The sequence below is a fragment of the Pagrus major genome, chromosome 11, assembly GCF_040436345.1.
Source record: "Pagrus major chromosome 11, Pma_NU_1.0".
In the NCBI taxonomy this organism is placed as follows: Eukaryota; Metazoa; Chordata; class Actinopteri; order Spariformes; family Sparidae; genus Pagrus; species Pagrus major.
In genome coordinates, this window is record NC_133225.1 from 33,279,977 (window position 1) to 33,301,831 (window position 21,855).

At 39.8% G+C, this 21,855-nt stretch overlaps 1 protein-coding gene across 1 annotated transcript in view; it reads left to right on the forward strand.

The window, feature by feature from the left end:
• Nucleotides 1–21,855, forward strand: part of LOC141004477 (nuclear factor 1 C-type-like) — a 112,857-nt gene that overhangs the window by 26,116 nt on the left and 64,886 nt on the right. The window contains exons 3-4 of the mRNA XM_073475982.1: nt 62–238; nt 16,949–17,132. Coding sequence (XP_073332083.1) covers nt 62–238; nt 16,949–17,132 — 361 coding nt within the window. The remainder of the gene's footprint in view (nt 1–61; nt 239–16,948; nt 17,133–21,855) is intronic.

The following is a 21,855-nucleotide window of genomic DNA, read 5'->3' on the forward strand; positions in this document are numbered from 1 at the left end:
TTTATAATATGGTAGTGGTATACATTAGTTAATATGTTAATAGACATGACTTTGTTCCTAGGTGAAACAGAAATGGGCCAGCCGTCTGTTGGCCAAGCTAAGAAAGGATATTAGACCTGAATGCAGAGAAGACTTTGTCTTGTCGATCACTGGAAAGAAAGCAGCATGCTGTGTCCTGTCAAACCCCGACCAGAAAGGCAAAATGAGACGGATAGACTGTCTCCGACAAGCTGACAAGGTAAATTCTCCCTAATAGTACAGGTTAATTTCCAGTAGGCATGGGCAATTAAACAATAGCAATATGTATCAGCAATAGACACGTCATCGATAGCATTTAGAAAATAGTTCGATAAAATGTTTGATAGTTTAAGTGTATGCATTAAATGCAGACCAACCTGAAGGCACATAGTGAGTATGCCTTGGCTTATGAACAGCCCATCATATCCCATGATAATAAAGCACGCTAACAGGTGACACGCAAACAGCCAATCATTTAACAGGTGTGTCGTTCAGTTGCACCATCGCCATGTGACTGACAACAACAGAAGAGTTTGTCAGAGGTGTTATTATGGATCCCCCCGCAGTTCTCACAAGACCAGCCGTGCTTCACTTGTGAAACTGTTTACTCACTGCGAGTTAACAGTTTTACAAGCGGAGCACTCTGTTAACGTCTGCTTTCCTTTGGTCTGATATGGCGGCCTACGAGCCACAGCCCCTCCAGCAAACACACCAACCTCTTCAGCCTCTGTTCCAGTCTTCTGCTGCTCCTCTCAGTGTCACTCTAAGCTGCAGGATCTCCAGACTCGTTAGGTTGAGCGGAGAGGCTCTGCCCGCTACTGCTCCGCCAGGCAGCCTGTTTGCTCACAATCCACCGCTTCAGCTCCGCCGCTGGCCAAGTGTTTTACAAACCAACCGCAAGAAAAACACAAGCACAACCATTAACACCAGAGTGAGAAAATTAGTGCTGACTGAAAGGAAATTGTGAAAGCAGGTCAGCTTGCCGGTATGGCAGTAGTCTATTTTTTTTGTGATTGTATTTGTGTTTTTTATTGTAACATAATTATTACCTGTGTGTCTTGATAAAGTGGTTAAATTCAAAATAAAAAGACTAAAATCCTTTTTTCGCCTGATCTTTAAAAATGATAAAAATAGGACAGGTCATTAAAAATATCAATAATGATCGATATCAGTCAATATGAAACATTACTGTCATGACAGACTTTTGAGCCATATCGCCCAGGCCTAATTTCTGTTCAACAATTATGTTTGCATCAGCAGGCCACAATAATAAGTAAATGTTTGTGATTTCTAGAGTATCAAACCAAAAATTGCATGAGAGCAAGAGCAGATGATCTACACGTGAACACAAATGATGATGGGTAGGGTCATAAAGATACACTTACTGTATGTGCCACATGTAGAAGATGGCAGTCATGTCCCTGTTTAAATGCTTTACTTCTGGGCTTTTCTTCAATATTTCACATCAAGCAAGTAGCTAATAGGAGTGATATGTATCTAGAAAGACGACAGACGAGTAGTGATTGTCTTTGTATATTTGTATGACAAACAGCTATCGATGGTATTGTATTACATTGTATGACAAACAGCTAGGGGTGGTGGTGATACAGCGGATTGCCAGCTGTACTTTCCCCAGAAAACACAATGCCCTCTTCAGCTAGCTGAGCAAGCTTGCAGCTGTGTCCCAGGACTAGGCAGAGCGGACAGGCTGGGTGTATGCGGTGGACTGGAAGACTGTAACCCAAGATAAGCAGCAGCAGGTTGTTCAGGAGGGTCTGCAACAGCAAAAAAAAGTCGCCATGTTTACAGGGAACTACAGATCACAATCCCGCCACTGCTAGTTGTTTGTTATACAAATCAACTGCAAGAAAAACTACACATAAGTTACACGTTATACAGTCTCTATGCCTGACTCTGAGACTGTTAACTTATAACTCATAAGCTTCGTAGCAACCAATCACAGCAGAGTTTACAGCAGAATGTCCTTCCCCCGTCCCTCCAGCCCAGGAACTAACTTGGTTTTGGCAAGGCAGGTTTTGCCACTTACTTGCTTGCCACAGGCTTAGTACCGCGGCTGCTGGCTGTTTGTAGTTTTTCTTGTTGTTCATTTGTATAACAGTTACAGCCGCCTCGATTTTCCCCTCCCTACCAACTGACAGCCGGTTCCCAGCCAGTGGGAGTTTTATATCAATATTCAAAAGTTGTAGCTATGTTATATTATTATAGGTTAAGCCACCCAGCAGTATATAAGGCAAGGCAAGGCAGGGCAAGTTTATTTGTATAGCACAATTCAGACAGAAGGCAACTCAAAGTGCTTTACAGGGGCATAAAAATTACATTAAAAGAAATTAAAAATTGCATTTAAAATACATTAAAACAAAACATTAAAACAAGTTAAGAAATAGGAAAGTAGGCTAAAATAGAATAGGTTAAAAAGAGAAGAATAGAAAATAAAAGTCACAGTGCAGTTCAAAGCCTTAAAATTGCTTCAGTGAAAGGCAGTGGCAAACAGAAAGATCTTCAGCCTTGATTTAAAAGAGGTGAGAGTTGGAGCAGACCTGCAGTTTTCTGGGAGTTTGTTCCAGATACGTTGCACATAGAAACTGAATGCTACTTCTCCATGTTTAGTTTTGACTCTAGGGACTGAAAGCAGACCTGTACCTGACGACCTCAGAGGTCTGGATGGTTCATAACCAACAGCAGGATTTTGAAATCTATTCTTTGACTGACAGGAAGCCAGTGTAAAGATCTGAGAACTGGAGTGATGTGATCTACTTTTTTGGTTCTTGTTAGGACTCGAGCAGCAGCGTTCTGAATCAGCTGCAGCTGTCTGATGGATTGATGGATATACAGTTATTAAAATTAGTTCATCCTTTACCTGCTGCAGCACTAAAGTTATGAACACATACATCAATAGTTATAATTCAAGAATACGCTATATGTATATTATTCAGAAATAACCGCTGACCACCGCGTGAAGAATTTCTGATAAAAATATCAGAAAAATTATACAGCGCAATGACAGCCATTTCTGCTGAAAATGTTTCACCTGAGCGCAATAGTTCATGCATCTTGTAACCACCCACACCCAGTGAAATATTCAAACCAAATATTTCAAATACAAATATCATCACGGTGTTTCAACAGTAAATTAGAAATTACATTTATATAACTACAATAACAAACAAGAAAAAAAAACTTTTTCAGCTCTTATACTAGTAATAATAGTTTGTCCCGTTGTTGTTAAATCATTAATTCCCCAGCCATATTAGTGAAAGCACTTTCATGCAGTACCGTTGAAAAATTAAAAGCTGAAGCATAATATTGATGACCTCATGGTATGGTAGCCTAATAATCATTAAATATGCTCTGTGTGGGAATCACAATCTCTCACACAAGTCAAATACTGTATGCCTATGATACAGTAAGAGCAGGTGAGTTCGTGCTGAAGTAATGCTTCAGCCTCCATCATCACTGCTCCGCCTGGTGGATAGATAAACCATTGCAACTGGTTTCCACACATGGCACTTAGGGGCATTATGATTTCATGGGGGATCTCATTCCAGTCACAGACTCTTCCAGGTCCGAGCACAGACCCATCATGCACTGGTTAGGGCCCCGTCACGGAGGAACGGGAAGTTTTAAGAGGCTTCGTCTGTGCACATAAGTTGATGCTTGTCAGAAGTAAAGGTCTGGGCCATCACTGATCACTGATAAAACAGATTTCCACTCTGCTGTCCTCTCATCGCTAGCCCTGTGCATTTTTTCTTGCACATTTATAATAACAAAGCATAATAATGAAATAGGCAGCACAAAGTGCCCATGACAACTCCTCCATAGTCCCTTTTCAGGACCTTGATCGCCCCCTTTTTACCCAAAGTCTTCTGGGTCAGCTTGTGCGAGAATGAGGGAAGGCAGAGTTGTAAGGGGCTCACAATCTTCTGCTACAAACAGAGGCCCCATAGTAGTACCTACTGCTTCTCATTCGGCGGCCTCATCAGCCAAGTTGTTACCCTTGGCCTTGGGTGTCCGTTTTCTGGTGTGCTGGGCACTCAATAATAGCTACAGCTGTGGGGAGATGCATCCACTCTACCAGGTGAGAGACTGCTTCTCCTCATGCAACTGGTGTGCCATCGGCTCTGTGAAAACTGCTCTGCTTCCGGATGTTACCATGCACATGACACACCCCGAATGCATAAGCTGAATCAGTATACACATTTAGTCACTCTGCTAGTTTGCATGCAGCTCTCAGGGCTTTTATTTCTGCGAGCTGATCAGAGCAAAGCTGAGCAATCTTCACAGTTTGGACTTCCATGAATGTAACACCATTGTGCATGGTTGCCTGTCACATCGCGAAAAAAAGAGCCATCCATGAACAACGTGAGATCTGCTGTAATCGGTTGGTTGTATAAGTCTTCTCAAGCACGCATGAACCCCCTTTGTGTTTTGAACACAATCATGAGGAATTCCATCTACAGGTGAAACCATCCTGGTTGCAGGATTTACAGAATTGCAGCACTGGATGGTAAGCTCAGAAGTGGAAAGTATCACTTAGTAGCTTGTTCTCTGTTCTTCTGGCTTGTGTCAAAACGAATCGTGGACTTATGAGCAACACATATAGTTAATGGGATGCATACAATGTCACTGGGTGTCCTATTGTCAATGAAGAGGCTTTTCAGAATGTGGAAACTGCTGCTGCCAGTGCCTGTGGGTGTGTTCTCAATTAATATTGCGCTCGTATACCCTGATCTCTCTGTAACATATATGTGGAATGGTTTGGAATGAACATGGTTTCCAAATGCTGTGGCAGATTGCATATCTCCCTTCAGTGCCTAGAAGGCTTCTTCTCTGTCCACTGTAGCTGGGCCGCTATATTTGTTCGTCCTACTGCACTTAAAAGGGCCCGCAATAGTGCTATTTTGAGGGCATAGTCACAGATCCACGGATTGCTGTATGTCACCATACCCAGGAAAGAGAGTATTTGTCCTGCTCTGTGGTTTTGGAGCTTTTGCTATAGCCTCTACTTGTGATGGAGCAGTTAGCCTCTTAACCCCACACAACTGTCATGCAGAACTGTAGGTTGTCTCGACTCACTTTGGGTCCTCCTGTTTCAAGTGCTGTTAAAATGTCATCCGTTCACATTGCTCTTTGGTGGGACTACAGATCAGCAAGAATTACAGTACTAGGAATTTTTCATGGTTGTAGGTCTTGGGCTAGCACCCTGTTAAATATTAATGGCCTCTCCAAAAAGCCCTGAGCCAATCGTGGGTATGTGTATTTCTCACCTTGGTAGGTGAATGCAAACAGATGTTGTGAGTCTGGATGCATTGGTTCACTGAAAAAGGCCCTGTTTTTCGCACCCCCAACATATGTCTTTGAATCTCTATGATTAGCTATCTGCATCTGCGTCAAATCGAATCAAATCAATTTTATTTATATAACCCAAAATCAAGATCACATTGCCTCAGTGGGCTGTACAATCTGTACAGTGAATGACATCCGCATCCATTTGAATGAGGAAAAACTTTCCATATTGAGAAAAAAAACCCTTTCAACAGCAGGATAAAAAAAAGATGGAAGAAACCTCAGGAAGAGCCCCACAGGAGGGATCCAAGTACAGAACAAAATCACAATTCCACGTTGACAGAATATCAGATACAACTGATTATATAATATATGTAAAGTGTGTGGATCCAGGATGATGACTGAGCAGGCCGAGGCATCACTAAGTGGTGCCTGAGTCACACGACCTCCACTCCACCGTGGTGATCTGGAAGAGGACAGGCTGCACAAGATAATTAGCCATAAAAAGAAATCATCAAAAAGAAGAGGTATCAAATTTTACAGCATTTCACCCTCAGAGCATGTGCTTGCCCTGCTGCTTTGCTTTCCCTTTTAGCTTTTTCCCTCACCTTGCCCATCTGTTTCTTCTTGTAACCTTTTTATTTCTCTCCCCATGTTGGTGTGAACTCTCTTTGTAGCTGGCCTTTGATTTTCTTGTCTCCCTCATCTTTTCCCCATTCTCACTGGAAATTGTCCTACTCTGAATGGGTTACTGTCATGTGGGTATGGTGGCGGTTCAGCCGGCCATGGGTGGGCAGTGGGATGTGGTCTTTGTTTCTCTACTCCTTTTTCATTGTTCCCTCCATCCTGCTTCTCACACTCCTTCAATATCTGTCTCATTGCCCTGACTGTCTGCTGGTGCCTGTCTCCTTCTTGTCTAAACCACCCTAATATTAATGCTTGTCATCCTGTTTGTAACTTACATCTTTAGCCTTGTGACAGTTAATGTTAATCTCCTCCTCATTGCAGCAAAAACCCAGGTGTCCAGTTATTTATCTAAATGCATATTTTGAGTGTTATGTCACAGAATAAAAGTAATCCAAATTAGTCAAGTAAAGAAATTAAAAGTTACCACCATTGTGTTTGCTTCAATGTAGGGCTGCTGATGTGACCATCACATAGACACAGCATAAACTCTTCTCGAGTTTACTGCATCAATGTGCACAGTCTCGTCATTCTCCACACATTGTGGTTCATTTCAGAAGTAACACTGTGGGTGAGCAGTCATGAGTAGGATATGGTGTCTGTCCTCTCATGCTTGTTGAGTTGACTGGAAGTTGACATTTGAAATAATGCAGAAGTATTACCTCTATAAATCATCATTACAAAACAGCACAAATAAACATATAAACATGCTCTCTTATTGTTGAACATATTTCTTCATTATGTTATTTTGTTTAAAATGAAATTTCTGTAATTAAACATGCATTCATTGTAATATTGCATTATTATAGGAGTTATCAGAATGTCTGTATGACAAAAATAAACTGTTATTCTGTAAATGGAGGTGTATACCATCCATATGTTAAATATCTGCAGTTTATGATGCTTTTGAAAAATATGTTTGTTTGTTTTTAAATACATGGTCTAAAATGGGGCTATAAATGTGAAAAATCCTGCTCTATATCAGATCTAGAGCATAACTGTGATATTGAAATGACTGCTGTTCAGTGGGGCCTTCAGTTGTGCTCCTAACACATTTACACTTGTACACAAAGTTATGTATTAATGACTTAGAATACTTGAGCTAAAAGTGATCCTTTGTGATCCTACCTTTAGCTGAAGATATTCAGGGCTATATGAGAGCTATAATAAAAATAATACTAGCTTGGATTTATAATGCGCCTTTCGCGAGACCCAAGGAAGCTTTAGACAGTAGAATAAACAACGCAACGCAAACAGACAAAAAATCAAATTGAAACGTAACAAAGATGAGTGTCTGCTGGGGAAGCAGAGTTAAGAGAGGTAGCCTTAACACTGAAAACATGTCGAGTGCTTACTGGTACATGTAACATAGGTTAGATAGTGATACATCATGGAAGACTATTGTGCCACATGAACCTTATAGCACTCTTACAATTTACATTGTAAGTGATTCTGACACACAAGAGAAAGGACCCAAAAGCACAACTCAAAACTCCTTGACAGGCTTGACATGGGAAACATGGAAAGTGGGGTGGATTCTCCATGTCCTGGGAAGCTCAGGCAGACAGTTTGAACACCTTGGACATGTGGAAGGGTCCAACAAACCAGGGAGCCTTTTCGGAGGGGTAGATCCTGAGAGCAAAACCCTTTGGCCAGGCTGGTAGGATTGAGCTGGGGTGTGATGACAGACTACTGCCTTTTTGTTCTGGGCTGTGACTGGGATGAGCTGTCGTCTAGTCTGAGAACAAATGCGGCAACACCCGCGGATGAAAGAGTTGGTGGACGGAACTGCCACCTCAGTCTCTAACTCCGGAAACAAGGGCAGTTGATACACGAAGGCACACTGAAAGGGGGTGAAACCAGAAGAAGAGCATGGCGTTTTATGGTGTTATGCCCATATTCAACCCAGAGGAGGAGCTTACTTCAAGAGAAGGGACAAGAGACCCTTTTCCAGTTCCTGGTTTAGCCTTTCTGTTTGCCCGTTGGACTGGGGATGGTAGCCGGAGGTGAGACTGACAGTGGCTCAAATGAGAGTGCAGGAGGCCTTTCAGAACTGGGAGAAAAACTGCAGCCCCTGGTCAGACACCACATCCTGGGAAAACCATGTATATGAAAGACATGTTGAAAAACTGCATCAGCCTTTTCCTTGGCTGAATTAAATTAGTCATTTTAGAAAATCTGTCCACCACTGTGAGTACAGTGGTGCTACCTTCAGAGGGGAGCAGACCTGTGACGAAGTCCAAAGAGATGTCTTACCAGGTGCACCATGGAGCGGGCAGGGGATTGATTCTTATTCCAGTCGCAGGTGGGACAGGCTGCCATGTACTCCCCAACCTGCTTATCCAATGCTCGCCACCAGAATTGTTGCTTGATGATTTAGACAGTTCTGAGTGATCCTAGATGACAGGCGAAGAGCAAAGTATGGGCCCAGTGGATGACCAGAGTGCAGACAGTGGGAGGAACAAACAACCTGGCGGGAAAGGGCATTGGGCTTAATGTTCCTGGAGCCAGGACAGTAGGACAGAATGAAATTGAAACAAGTAGAGCCAACCTTGCTTGCTGGGAGTTGAGCCTCTTCGCAGAGCGAATGTACTCAAACGTTGCAATTGTACTCCGCCGCGACTCCTCAAGAGCCGCCTTGACTGCTGGCATCTCCCACATGCCCACATCATAATTCCTCTCAGCAGAAGACAGCTTTCGGGAGAAGAAGATGTATGGATGCAGCTTGTTGTCTTTGGAGGAACGTTGGGAAAAGGACAGCTTCAACACCAATATTAGAGGCATCCACCTCTATTACAAACTGCAGAGCAGGATCTGGCAGGGTGAGAATGGGAGCAATAGTGAAGCTGCATCTAAGCTTCTAAAAGGACAGTTCAGCTTGGGGAGTATACAGAAACTTGGCAGCAGGAGAGGTTAGAGCATGAAGGGGCACAGTAATGATACTGAAACTTCTTATGGAACGTCTATAGAAGTTCGCAAATCCAAGGAAACACTGTAACTGCTTTCTTGTAGGGGAGTGGGCCATATGGCAACTGCACTAACCTTAGAGGGGTCCATGTGAATGTGGTTTGGGGTGACGATGGGGGTTATAGAACACCTCCTTAAGGTCATAGTAGCTAGGAGGGACCTTGGAGATGTCTGAGTAATCTGTCTCGGAGGGTCCAGGTGGAGACTCGGGTGTAGGAATCTCTGAAGAAGGTGACACGGTCATGGAGTGAGAAACAAATCTGACAGAGTTTAGCTGCACAGCGGAGATATGGGGATTACAGGGGGAAACAGTTCTCTTGAGACAACTTACCCCATTCATCCATTTAATGCCTGGTGGAAGGCATCGAGGCGCGACAGGACATTCCACCCACTGTCAGCAGACAAGGTGCAAAGATGTGAAAATCAATGCTGTAATCTAAAAACTGACCATTTACCTTGGCTAAGATTCATCAGAGCCCTGGCCTTGGCAGCATCAGAGCCAGGAGTCGATCGAAGATGTGGGACAGGGTTGCAGTGAGAAGGTCACCTGAGTAACAGATGGGGGAGTCCTTTGCTCACTGCCGTAGCCCAAGCCTCTCAGTGTCCAGAGAGATGAGAGATGATGGAGGCCACTAGAGCGTTTTGTGGGGAAAGCTGCCAGCTGCAGCCCAAAATGTAGGCCACTGTACCAGGAAGGCTCAGTATTTCTTAAAATCTCCCGAAAAGTGCTCCGGACTGGAGAGTGGAAGAGCCAACAAGGAAACTGCAGACACAGAAGGAGAAGGAACTGATGGACTTGTGGCATGCTGAGGAGCTGCAGGTAGAACAGGAGGAAGTGAGCTGAGCCTAGCCAGGAGTTGTTGCATCTTATCGGCGAGTAGACTTACCTGTGTGGTCAATGAGGTCTGCGGTCCTTCAAGACGAGCGTTAAGTTCCTGTAGACCATGGCAGATGGAGGTCAGCTGATCCTCATGCTGGGTGAGAAGCACGCCTTGAGAGAGGAGAGCGGCTCCTAACATGGCTGGGTCGGGTGAGCCCATCGTGCGGCCAGTTCATACTGACAAGACTCTGACACACAAGGTGAGGACCCAAAAGCAAAGGCCGTCTTTACTGAAGAATAGTTCGGTACACAGGAGATCAGTCAGTGCAGCAAAAGTAGAAAAGGGATCACGCAGAGGCAAAGTCAGGGTCAAAAAGCAGGGTCAAAAAACACTAGAAAAAACAATCACTAGGAGAATGCTGGAACGATTGCAACAAAGGGCGAAGGCGAACTGGCACAGAAAACAGGGAGCATGCAGACTGTATACACAAGGGAGGTTGGGATAATTTGGCACAGGTGAAACACATTAAGGAGGGATGGACCATCATAGCGACAGAGACACACAAGGGCAGGAAGGGAATCTAAAAGGAGAGGTGAATTAGACACCAAAATAAAACTAACACGAACTAAACTAAAGATGAGAAAAAAAACAAAAACATGACCTTATGGCAGACAAAAACACGACAGTAAATGACTTCAGGAGCAATGATAGCAGTAACTTAGCAGAAAGTATAAGCAAAAGTGAACAAAACAGAAACAATCCTGTAATTTCAAAATAAAATTTCAAAATAAAGGTCTCTGAACATAAATTTCACTAATAATAATAAAATAAACATAAATAAATTATGGCACCTCACCCCCCTCTTAATTAGACTTACCTAGCGCTGGCAACACGCTGGAGTTACCTGTGACTGAAACGTGACATGAATAACAGCTGATCAGCAATCATGTCCTAAAGACCAAAGCCCTCTGGTGACCAGGGAGGAAAAAGAAGAAAGAGGAGGAGAAACTGGAAAGAGACGGAGGTAATGTGATGAATTGCATAGTAGTTTCTGTTGGAGCAGAGTGTTGCTAGCTCGCTTGGGAAGATAGTAATGTTTGCTAATTTAATAAACAGCTAGAGTTACATCAGTTACTCCCACCTTATATGCAGTAGGGCATATTGGAAAGACTATCCGGGTGTTTGAGGGATATACTACAAAATAATTTGAGAAATACATTTTTCTGTTACGTGTGATGCACGAACCTGCCACTGTCAGCCTCAAGATACTAGGCATACATTTTTATTGACATCTTAGTCAAGTTGACCAGCATCAGCCTTGCTGGTTATAAGTTAGCCAATTAAAATGCTTTCCCTTTTTCATCCCATTTTGTTTGTAGTTAACAGTTTCAAGCCTTTGCATTTTCATGATGAGTCAAAGCAAACAGCATGCATCATGTGAGAGAAGTGCTCTTTGAATATATGTTTTCTGCATGAATGCTTGCTGGTTGTGTTTAGAATGTTATGGGTTATAATCAGTGGTGTAAATAAACTAAATAGATAATATTTACTCAAGTACAGTTTAGAAGTACTTTACTTGAGTATTTCCTTTTTAGGCTACTATATAGTTCCACTCCACTACATTTCAGAGAGAAATATTGTACGTTCTACTCCACTACATTTATTTGACAGCTATAGTTACTAGTTTTTTACACAATAGATAATGTAACAAGCTTTTAAAATGCAACACATTTTTAAAGTAGTGTTTTGTTTTTTTGCTCAAAGCGTCTCACATGGTTTCATTTTAAATGAGATGAAAGTTTAAATGATTCATTATCTCACTAAAAAGCAAAGGTTAGAGAAATTAAAAAAAAAAAAAAAAAACGAACAGATCTGAACTATTTTTTCTTCTTCCTCTCCCATTGATCATCTCACAACCCCATGGATTTATCTGATGTCCCCATATATACAACTCTATACAAAGTTGTTCAAACTAGCTCCAACTTCAGTAGCAACAACAGTAACATTCTGCTAACTCATTGATGCTTCAGTATTAATATTATAATTATATCATATGTAATATATAATATATCAGTCAGAGGTGCCAAACCAGTACTTTTACTTTAATACTTCAAGTAGTGGTCAAAGGTCCGTGCCTGGAAGCCAACAAATTTAGTTGAACTTCACTGATTCTGTTAAGATGAGCGGTTAAAAATTCAGCCAGAGGACGACCAGAAGCTTGTGGATGGCTATCAAAAGCAGCTAACTGAGGTGAAAATGGCCAAGAGACATTTAACCAAATATGAGAATTGCTGTATGTATATTTTTGACCGAGCAGATTCAGTCACATTCTCAGAACACCTATAATAAATTCATGATTGAACCAAACTTCATGAATGGTTTTGTGACAAAGTAGTTTGTGTTCCACTCATTCCATCACAGAAAAATGTTGTATAAATCATTGGAACTCAAGACTGCCATGATGTACATGTTCTTTACAAGTGGATGTAAACTTTTGACCATGACTGCAGGTACTTTTGCTCTAGTATAGGCTCTGAATGCTTCTTCCACCACTGGCTGTAATGTGGCTTAGGTGCTATTATTGGCTGGTTTCACCATCAGCAGCTTTATTTATTCAAATAATGTAACACCCAATGGTCACATTTACTCCTCTTCTCTCGCCACCAGCCGATACCTCCACCTCAGCTCCTTCCAGCAATGCAGCAGCAAGTGCTCCTGTCCCCCTCACCTCACACAGGCCCAGGGATGCAGCATCAGCTTCTACTGTCCCCTCCATGTCAGCACAGCTTGGCTCAAACTCATCAAAACCTACCTGAGATCTTCGATGCGGCATAACATCTCAGTGGACTCTCCATCATTAGAGTAAATCATGTGGTCTCAGCAGATGTCGACATTATGAATATTGAACTGAGGTTTCTGTAATATAGATTTTTGTGCAATAGTCTTATTTATATTATAATTGTAAATCTGCACTGATTTCTATGATATTATATTTTTGTGCAATACCTTATTTATATTGTATTTATATTTCATTTTAACACAGTTTTATTTTAAAATAAAGAAAATCAACATAAGGATAATTCCATACAAATTCACCTAGGGCCTCCCAGTTCATGTCATGATTTTTTCAAAAAATCACATTGAAATGTCTATAAATTCAAGGGACCTTGCAAAATCGTATAGCTGTACTCCAAATAAGTTATGAATTTTTGAAGGTTGGTGCTCTGAATTAAATTTCAGCATTTCAGTGATTCTTTGTATGTGTATTCTAAGCCTCAGCCATCGATCATTTGTCACTGGATTGGGTTTAAATTTGTTCTGAACATGCAAGCGACCCTAACGAATCTTGGCAATGTCTATTTATTTAAATAATTGTTGCTGAATTGTTACAGGAATCAAATAAACAGGAGGTCATTTTTTTTACCATAGCAAAGAAACTGTCATTTCCAAAAAATCATATCTCCACTAGTTCTAACTTCCTTTCAATCTCACTAAATATAGTTAGGGGCTGGACTATTTTGACTATAGATTTTCCCAAGAGGGGTTATTATAATTTCCTCTAAGCCTTTGTATCTGAAAGGGTTCATAGTTATTGGACATATATCAAAAAATCAAAGATGTCATATTATTCCTTTATTTATAATTTTTTGAAAAGAAAATCTTTCATACTTTTCACTGGCTGTAATATCACATTCAGTGGTTTTATTCAATCAGTTTATATTTGTACTTTTGTACAAACTTTTGTTACAAACAACTTTTGTATATACGTATATATATATATATATATATATATATATATATATATATATATATATATATATATATATATATACATATATATATATCTAATATATATGTATATATATACATATATATATAAAAATATATATACATATATGTATATATATGTTCGTGTATATATATATATATATATATATCTAATATATATGTATATATATACATATATATATAAAAATATATATACATACATGTATATATATGTTCGTGTATATATATATAATATATATATATATATATATATATATATATATATATATATATACACGAACATATATATACATATATATACATATATACATACATGTATATATATGTTCGTGTATATATATATAAATATATATATATATATATATATATATATATATACACGAACATATATATACATATATGTATATATATTTTTATATATATATGTATATATATACATATATATTAGATATATATATATATATATATATATATACACGAACATATATATACATATATGTATATATATTTTTATATATATGTATATATATACATATATATTAGATATATATGTATATATATACATATATATATATATATAGATATATATATTAGATATATATGTATATATATACATATATATATAAAAATATATATACATATATGTATATATATGTTCGTGTATATATATATATATATATATATATATATATATATATATATATATATACATATATGCAATTAATATCAACACTTTCACATAAAGAAGTTTCAGAGAAATTGAAATAATCCTTCTTGGGAAAATCTAAAGTCAAAATAACCCAAAAAGTGTTTTTTTCAGCTCTGAAGCTGTATTTAACAAGATCTGGTAAAAAGTGACTTCCTGTTATTAATTTGATTATTGTAACCATTCAGCAACAGCTATTTAAATGAATTGATATTGCCAAGTTTCGTTATGTTCAGGACAAATTTCAACCCAATCCAGTGAAAAACTAAGCGATTGGTGAGGCTTAGAAAGCACATACAAAGAATCACAAAACTGCTGAAATTTAGCTCAGTGGGCCAAACTTAAAAAAATCATAACTTAAAAAGTATTTGGTGTGCAGCATTAGGATTTTGCATGGTCCCATGAATTTAATAGAAGCTTCAATATGATTTTTTTCAAGAAAATCCATGACATGAACTGGTAAAAGTTTCCAGATTTTGGGTGAGTTGGCATGGAAGGACCAATAAAGCAATGCAGCTTCTGTGTGAGTGTATGAACATGATTGTTGCAAGGGGCACCAGCTAAAATCTTGCCTGGGGCACCAAATTGGTCAGGGCTCTGGCTATGACCGTAACAGAATATTGCCATGTTAATGTCTTCAGACCGGGATTCTTATCAAACGTGAAGTTTTGCGCAGATTTAACCACGTACAGTGGAGTTACAGCAGCTTCCTGTTTCATGGCGAAACAGTGACATTAGCTGTGCTGCCATGTCCACAGCTTTGAGCGATAAATCACAATCTTCAGAATAAAGCATCATCGAGGTCTTAAGTCTTTTGTCAGCATGTTTGAACTGGATCAGGTAATCTAGCTAGAAGGAGTACATCACTGTTTAAATAAAGTAATTTGCTATTGCCACTAGGGGGCTCTGGGATTTTATGTGAATATTGGCATGTGTTCATGTGAGGACTGAAAGAATATTTATGGCCTAGTTTAATGAAAACTCAAGGTTTTAATAACTTTTCATTGCACAGGTGTTTAGATTGCCCCTGACAAAATTAGAAGTAGATCGTGCTGCTGTAGGAGGAGTTTTTTAAAGTACAACCAAGGGCGTAACCATGGTATAGATATTGGGGGGTTCCAAATGTGAGCCCTTCCCCGGATATTATTTTCTGTGTGTCCTCTCCCTATATCATGCCTGTGACTGTCCCTCTCTGTGTCTCTCTGTGCTGCCTGCATTGTGACCACATACATTTATTGTACCAGAGGAACAATGACTGACCCTAATGATCATTTTAATTTGAATATTATGCTCTTATTACTAGTTTACTGCTGACATGTATGACTAGGTAAAAATAATGTTATCATGTTGTTTAGACTCATATTATGTCTTACCTGACCATCTTCAGAGCAGGTCTCTGTGTGTCCTCTCCCTCCATCATGCCTGTGACTGTCCCTCTCTCTGTCTCTCTGTGCTGCCTGCATTGTGACCAGATACCATTATTGTACTAGAACACTGACTGACCCTAATGATCATTTTAATTTGATGCATTGAATATTCTGCTTTTATTGCCACTAGTGTTATTTGCTTTAACCTTACCAAGCCTGTTTAAGTGCCAATTGAATTTTAAAACCATCAATTACACACACACACACACACACAGAGAGAGAGAGAGAAAACACACACAGGAGATGGAGAAAAAAGTACAGCACACACACACAGATGATACAGAGTTCAAATGGACTCCTTTTAAAAGTTTTTCCCCCACCAGAATTTAGCCTAACTTTGGAGCATTATTCAGCCCGACAAGCTATCATGCCATGGTTGGTACCAATGGATGCCTTATATATTCTAGTTACATATGATATCTGTATCTTCATTCTAGCTTTAATACTGAGCCATTTAAACGCGATAATTGTTTCACATTCATTCAAAAATTAGCGCGCTCATTTTGACCATAGCACTACTTTTTAGATGTCTAGCTGCTTATCGACACGTCCCCCCCAAAGTATATGGTGGTTACGCCCATAAGTACAACATGCACACATCGCAAAAAAATAGCTCAACAGCCTGGACAACAGTCTCTTCTGAGTCTCCATCACATATGCAACTCAGACATCATTAGTTCCTTTAGTTAAGAATGACAGACAGACATCTGGTTTCACAGCACGCTACAATATCATCTGATTTGCTTCATGTTTATTTTTATATTTAACAATCTGGGTGTGGGGTGAGAAAACTACACAGAATTGTTGCCTGTACCTACTTAATTTAGTGACAGTGGTACTAATTGTACATTTGGGTTGTTTGGAACTAACACGACACTTTCACAGTATAAAAACATGGTCAAAACCTGAAAGCAGGAGCATGTTCCCCCATGCCCTTTCCTACATAACTACAGAAGACTATTTTTCCCTTCACTAGGTGTCATCATCTTATTATATTTGCTCCATCTCATTTAAGAATACACACATTATGTCATATTTAGCATCACAAGTGTCACATTGGTTAAGTAATAAAATAAAGTTACAGTACAACTTTTTGCCTTGAAAGTAGTTGAAATGAAGCAGTACTGTGTACATGAAGGAGAGCAAAAGTGCAGTGTTTCCACATGGTTTATTGACTTAGATTTATGTTGTTTTTAGTCAATAATAATGTTGTGTTTTTTTCTTTTTTCAAGGTGTGGCGGTTGGACCTGGTGATGGTCATCCTGTTCAAAGGAATCCCATTAGAAAGCACAGATGGTGAGCGGCTGGTAAAGGGAGGCCAGTGCTCCAATCCAATCCTGTGTGTCCAGCCTCGACACATCTCTGTCTCTGTCAAAGAGCTCGACCTCTACCTCGCTTACTATGTACAAGAAAGAGGTATGTAATAACAAATCAAAGTGACTATGAAGAGCTTTCAGTTTTTGTTGATTCTAGTGGCCCCTTTTGACAAAAGCGGTACAATACCAGTGCCTGCTGTTGTAAAATCTTTGCTTTTGTTGTGGAAGCAAGTTACAGGGCGACGCAAGATGGATCACGATGAGTTCATGTATTTATATGTGATTTTACATGATTGACCAATGTAAGTCTTTCTGTGTTTGACGGTATAGATCAGAGGATTATGGTTGTAGATGTGAAGTTTGACAGACATAGGTGGTGTAAGGGACTGAAGTAGGAGATGAAGAAGTAAATTTGAAACACCTGAGAAAAACAAACAACATGGCTTCAAGAGTTTTGTCAAATGTGGAACTGCTGCACAGTTGCACAGTGCAACATTAAGGAAATTTGAATTGTTTAAACTCTCTCCATGATTTGGGGTCTGGCCCCAACCAATCACTTTCTCTCTCACGTCCTTCGAGATCTGATATTCTAACCAGGCTAACTTTAAGGAAGCTAGCACATTCGACTTTCCTTTCAAGAAAGAGAAGCCATGCTGCTTCATGTGAGAAAACACAGTGTAAAGACACCATAGACAGAATCAACATGACATCACGCTAAAAACAACAGACCTATTTGACATTTCTGAGGTGATTATTTCATTTAATATATCGCTATGGTAGCGTCTCTGCTATCTACATAATAGGGATTTCTCAGACTAACTGCCAGTTTTTGGTAAACTCAAGCTGTAATTATCTTTAACAGGTAAATTAGGTCTCCAACCTATTAATGAGATATGAGACATGCATTTTAGATCAATTAAATGTACACACTCCGACACAACAATGAAAAAAGACAATTAAGTTGTATGTAAGCTCATGGATGATGCAGGGGGTTTTCTATCCCGGAAGTTATTGTTTAACAAACATTGTGATGTGGTCTACTTGGCAGGTGTTAAAAGACACCCAAACTGCTGTCACCTTACAGTATGCAAACTAGTGCAAACTAGTGGCGAGGGTTAAAAACAAGGGTATTATTGTTTGAAAAGTTTGATAAAAAGTCATGATTTGAGCATCTAACTTGTTGACCTGAAATATTCTACCATGCAGCCTGGGTTGGCTGACGTAAATAAATGTTTTAATACAGTAACATTTGTATACAATTGTATTTGTTTAAAGATAAAAATAAGGGTAGTCGTAACCTGAGGTGATATTTTATTTAACTTTCCATTGTGGAACAAAAAAGACAAATGTATGACACTTGCTAGCTTTTCAGACCTTTCAACCACATCCCACAGTCCTCATTGACAAATGACCACATGACCAATGTATGGAACATCATTCATGTCATAACATGTGGGAGTTGATGGTAATCCCTGCCTCTGATGGCCTTCTAGTACCAGATCTGAATGTTCTCCTTGACCTGTCTCCTTGCTCCTGGTTGATGACCTTTGACCCCTTCTCAGTTGATGCTGTGAGCAAGTTTCAATTCTGAACCTACACCCTCCCGCTCTCACTCAGTTTGAACTTTTATTTGGAGGGACCGCCAAAATAAGTGTCATTCCGAACCAGTTCACCTTATGGGGGAGTGGGTTTTTAAGCCTTCCAACACTGAGTCTGCATCAATTCAGGCTTACAAACCACACTCTTCTCAGGTGCGTGGTAAAGCACTATATTGATTAAAAAAAGCATATATATTGATGTACCAAGCACACGTACCAACCCAATCCTGGAGCACTTCAGAGGGACATGGATAAAAGTTCTAATATGTCACATCTTTATAAGCGATCCATTGATCTGTATAAGAAAGACACCTTTCTTGCAGGAATAAAGGCTGGATAACGATATGAGGAAAGTAAGTGACTCACTTGTATATTGCAGTCACTCAATGATCAAAAATCTAGGAAAGAGATCTCAACTCAAACATAGAAGTGGATGTATGTAAAACTTGAGATGTGCTGATTACATTTACTCTTTACAAATTTATACACAGGTATTTTTAAACTCCTTCAAACTGTTCAATCAGGAGAGACAGTGTGATAAAAGAGTTTTGTCAGAGTCTGTGGCGCTTAGATTTTACAGAGAGATTTTGTGATCGAGGGGTGTCTGCCCTGAGAAGCAGAAAGAAAAACGGCGTCCAAACACTGTTGGTGGTGGCTGGTGACTCTGCTGAGACCAATAGGCAGATGAAATTATGAAGCTGGAGGATCTGCAAACAGTGGTGGTGATATGTGAAGACTGGGTGGTTATGAGGAGGTGGAGGGTGCATGCAAAACAGCAGCATGAATTAACTAAAGGCAGAGAGAGAATCATATTTATTTATTTGTACAAGTCACTTATTTGGGAATAAGAGGATACAACTTTTGTTGGAGTACCCAGACATTTTATAGATGAGTTGGAAAACTTTGTACATTTTAACAAACTAGTTTGTTAGTTTGTTTGTTTGTTGATTGTACTTTGCTGATGTGGTTTTATCTTTAATCTTTATTGAAATGGTTTACATGAATAGAATCACAAGAATCTAAGCTTTCTAATGATGTATGGCATGACTATACCTTTAAATTGAGATGTTTGCCTATTTGCAGTGTTGCCACAGTTACCTTGAAAAAGTACCTGACAGTATCTGATTACCGATTACTGATTACTCCTTTAAAAAGTAACTTAGTTACTTTACTGATTACTTGTTATTAAAAGTAACTAAGTTAGATTACAAGTTACTTTTGGGTCAACCGTGTTTAAGGGCAGCATTTCCTCTACAACATACCGCCCGACCAACTTCTTCAACTCTCCCCCACTTACTTGCTTAGCACCGAAGTCCAGCTTTTGTTGTTTGGGAGGTGGGGGACCTCCTGCAGAAGTCGAGGCCGTGGCTTTGCTCGCAGCTCTCTGCTTAACACCACCTGGTGGGACTTGCTCTGTAAACTTAACTGTGCTGTGCTGCGACTCCAAATGTTTCTTCAAATTTGACGTGGTGTTTTTGAAGCTTGATAGTACTTTGTCGCCAGCACAGAGTGTACAACGAACCATAATATTCTCATCTTTAGCTGACACAAACTCAAAATAATGACTGTATTTCCAGCTCGAAAACGTGCATCTCTCACCTCCCTCCATTGTTGATGTGTTTGTGTTGCTGCGTGGTGTTACACGTGAGTTGTCCTCATGCTGAAAACGTGACTTGTCGCATACGTGACATCACTCCCCGAGACGCAAGAAGAAAGCAAAAATATATATTTTTACTAAGGAAAATTACAAAAATAATAGTAACGCACGGTGACTTGAATAAGTAACTTTAATCTGATTACTGGTTTGGAAATATTAACGCGTTAGATTACTCGTTACTGAAAAAAGGGGTCAGATTAGAGTAACGCGTTACTAAGTAACGCGTTACTAAGTAACGCCTTACTAAGTAACGCCTTACTAAGTAACGCGTTACCGGCATCACTGCCTATTTGCTAGTAGTTGAATGGCCCGTGGCAGGCTGCTGACTGTCAAGCGAGGTGTGCAGGCTCAGCGATCCCATTAAATGTGGTGAGTTGAGAGAGACAATAATAATACATAAAAGACATGACAAACTGAAGCTAAACAGAAGCACTGTGATACTTTCCATCTTTCAAATCTTCACTGTGGCCAGTTTAAGATGCTGCAGTAGCTCGTTTTTCATAATTCATTGTTTGAGAGATTGTTTGTTGTACATGTTTATCCTGATCAGGGAAAATAAAATGTTACTTTGTGCACTAATCTGGCTACTCTGTATTTGCAACACAGTATAACAAACATGATCAAAATCTAGTTCTAGAAAAAAAATGCGTCTGGGGTCGCCAGAAATTTGTGATGTCAAAATGGGGTCATGAATAATGATAATAATAATAATAATAATAATAATAATAATAATAATAATACATTTATTTTATAAAGCACTTTTCAGAGTACTCAAAGACACTTTACAGGTTAAAAAGCAGAATAATAAAAACAACACACTAAAAACATAAAAAAGAGACAGGAGTTATACATTAAAAGCAGTTTTAAAAAGGTGAGTTTTGGTGAGTGTTTTGAGGGTTGTGAGGTCTGTAAAGGCTCTGATGTGTTTGGGGAGGGTGTTCCAGAGGGAGGGGGCAGCTACCGAGAAGGCTCTGACAACCCAGATTCAGTGCTTGGTCTTGAGTGTTGGAGTGAGGAGGTTTGCATCGGAGGAGCGGAGGCTATGGGATGGGGTGTGGCAGTGGAGCAGGTCTGCGAGGTAGGGGGGGCCTGGTTGTGGAGGGCTTTGTGAGTGAGGAGGAGGATTTTAATTGGATCCATTGTGGGACAGGGAGCCAGTGGAGTTTCTGGAGAACGGGGGTGATGTGGTCACGTGTGGGTGAGCAGGTGAGCAGCAGAGTTCTGGACGTATTGGAGTTTATTTAAGAGTTTTGATGGTGTGCCGTAGAGGATGTTTTTGCAATAATATATTCTAGATGTGATGAAGGCGTGGATCAGGGTTTCTGGAGCAGAGAAGTAGAGTGATGGGCAGAGACAGACTATGTTTTTGAGGTGGAAGAAGGCAGTTCTGGCTATTTGATTAATGTGCTGTTGAAAGGAGAGGTTGTTGTCAAAGATGACTCTGAGGTTGCAACTGTGTTGGGAGGGAGACAGGGTGGAGTTGTCAGTGGTGAGGCAGAAGTTGTGAGTGGTTTTGATGAGGGATTTGGGGCCGATGATGACCATGTCCGATTTGTTACAGTTCAGTT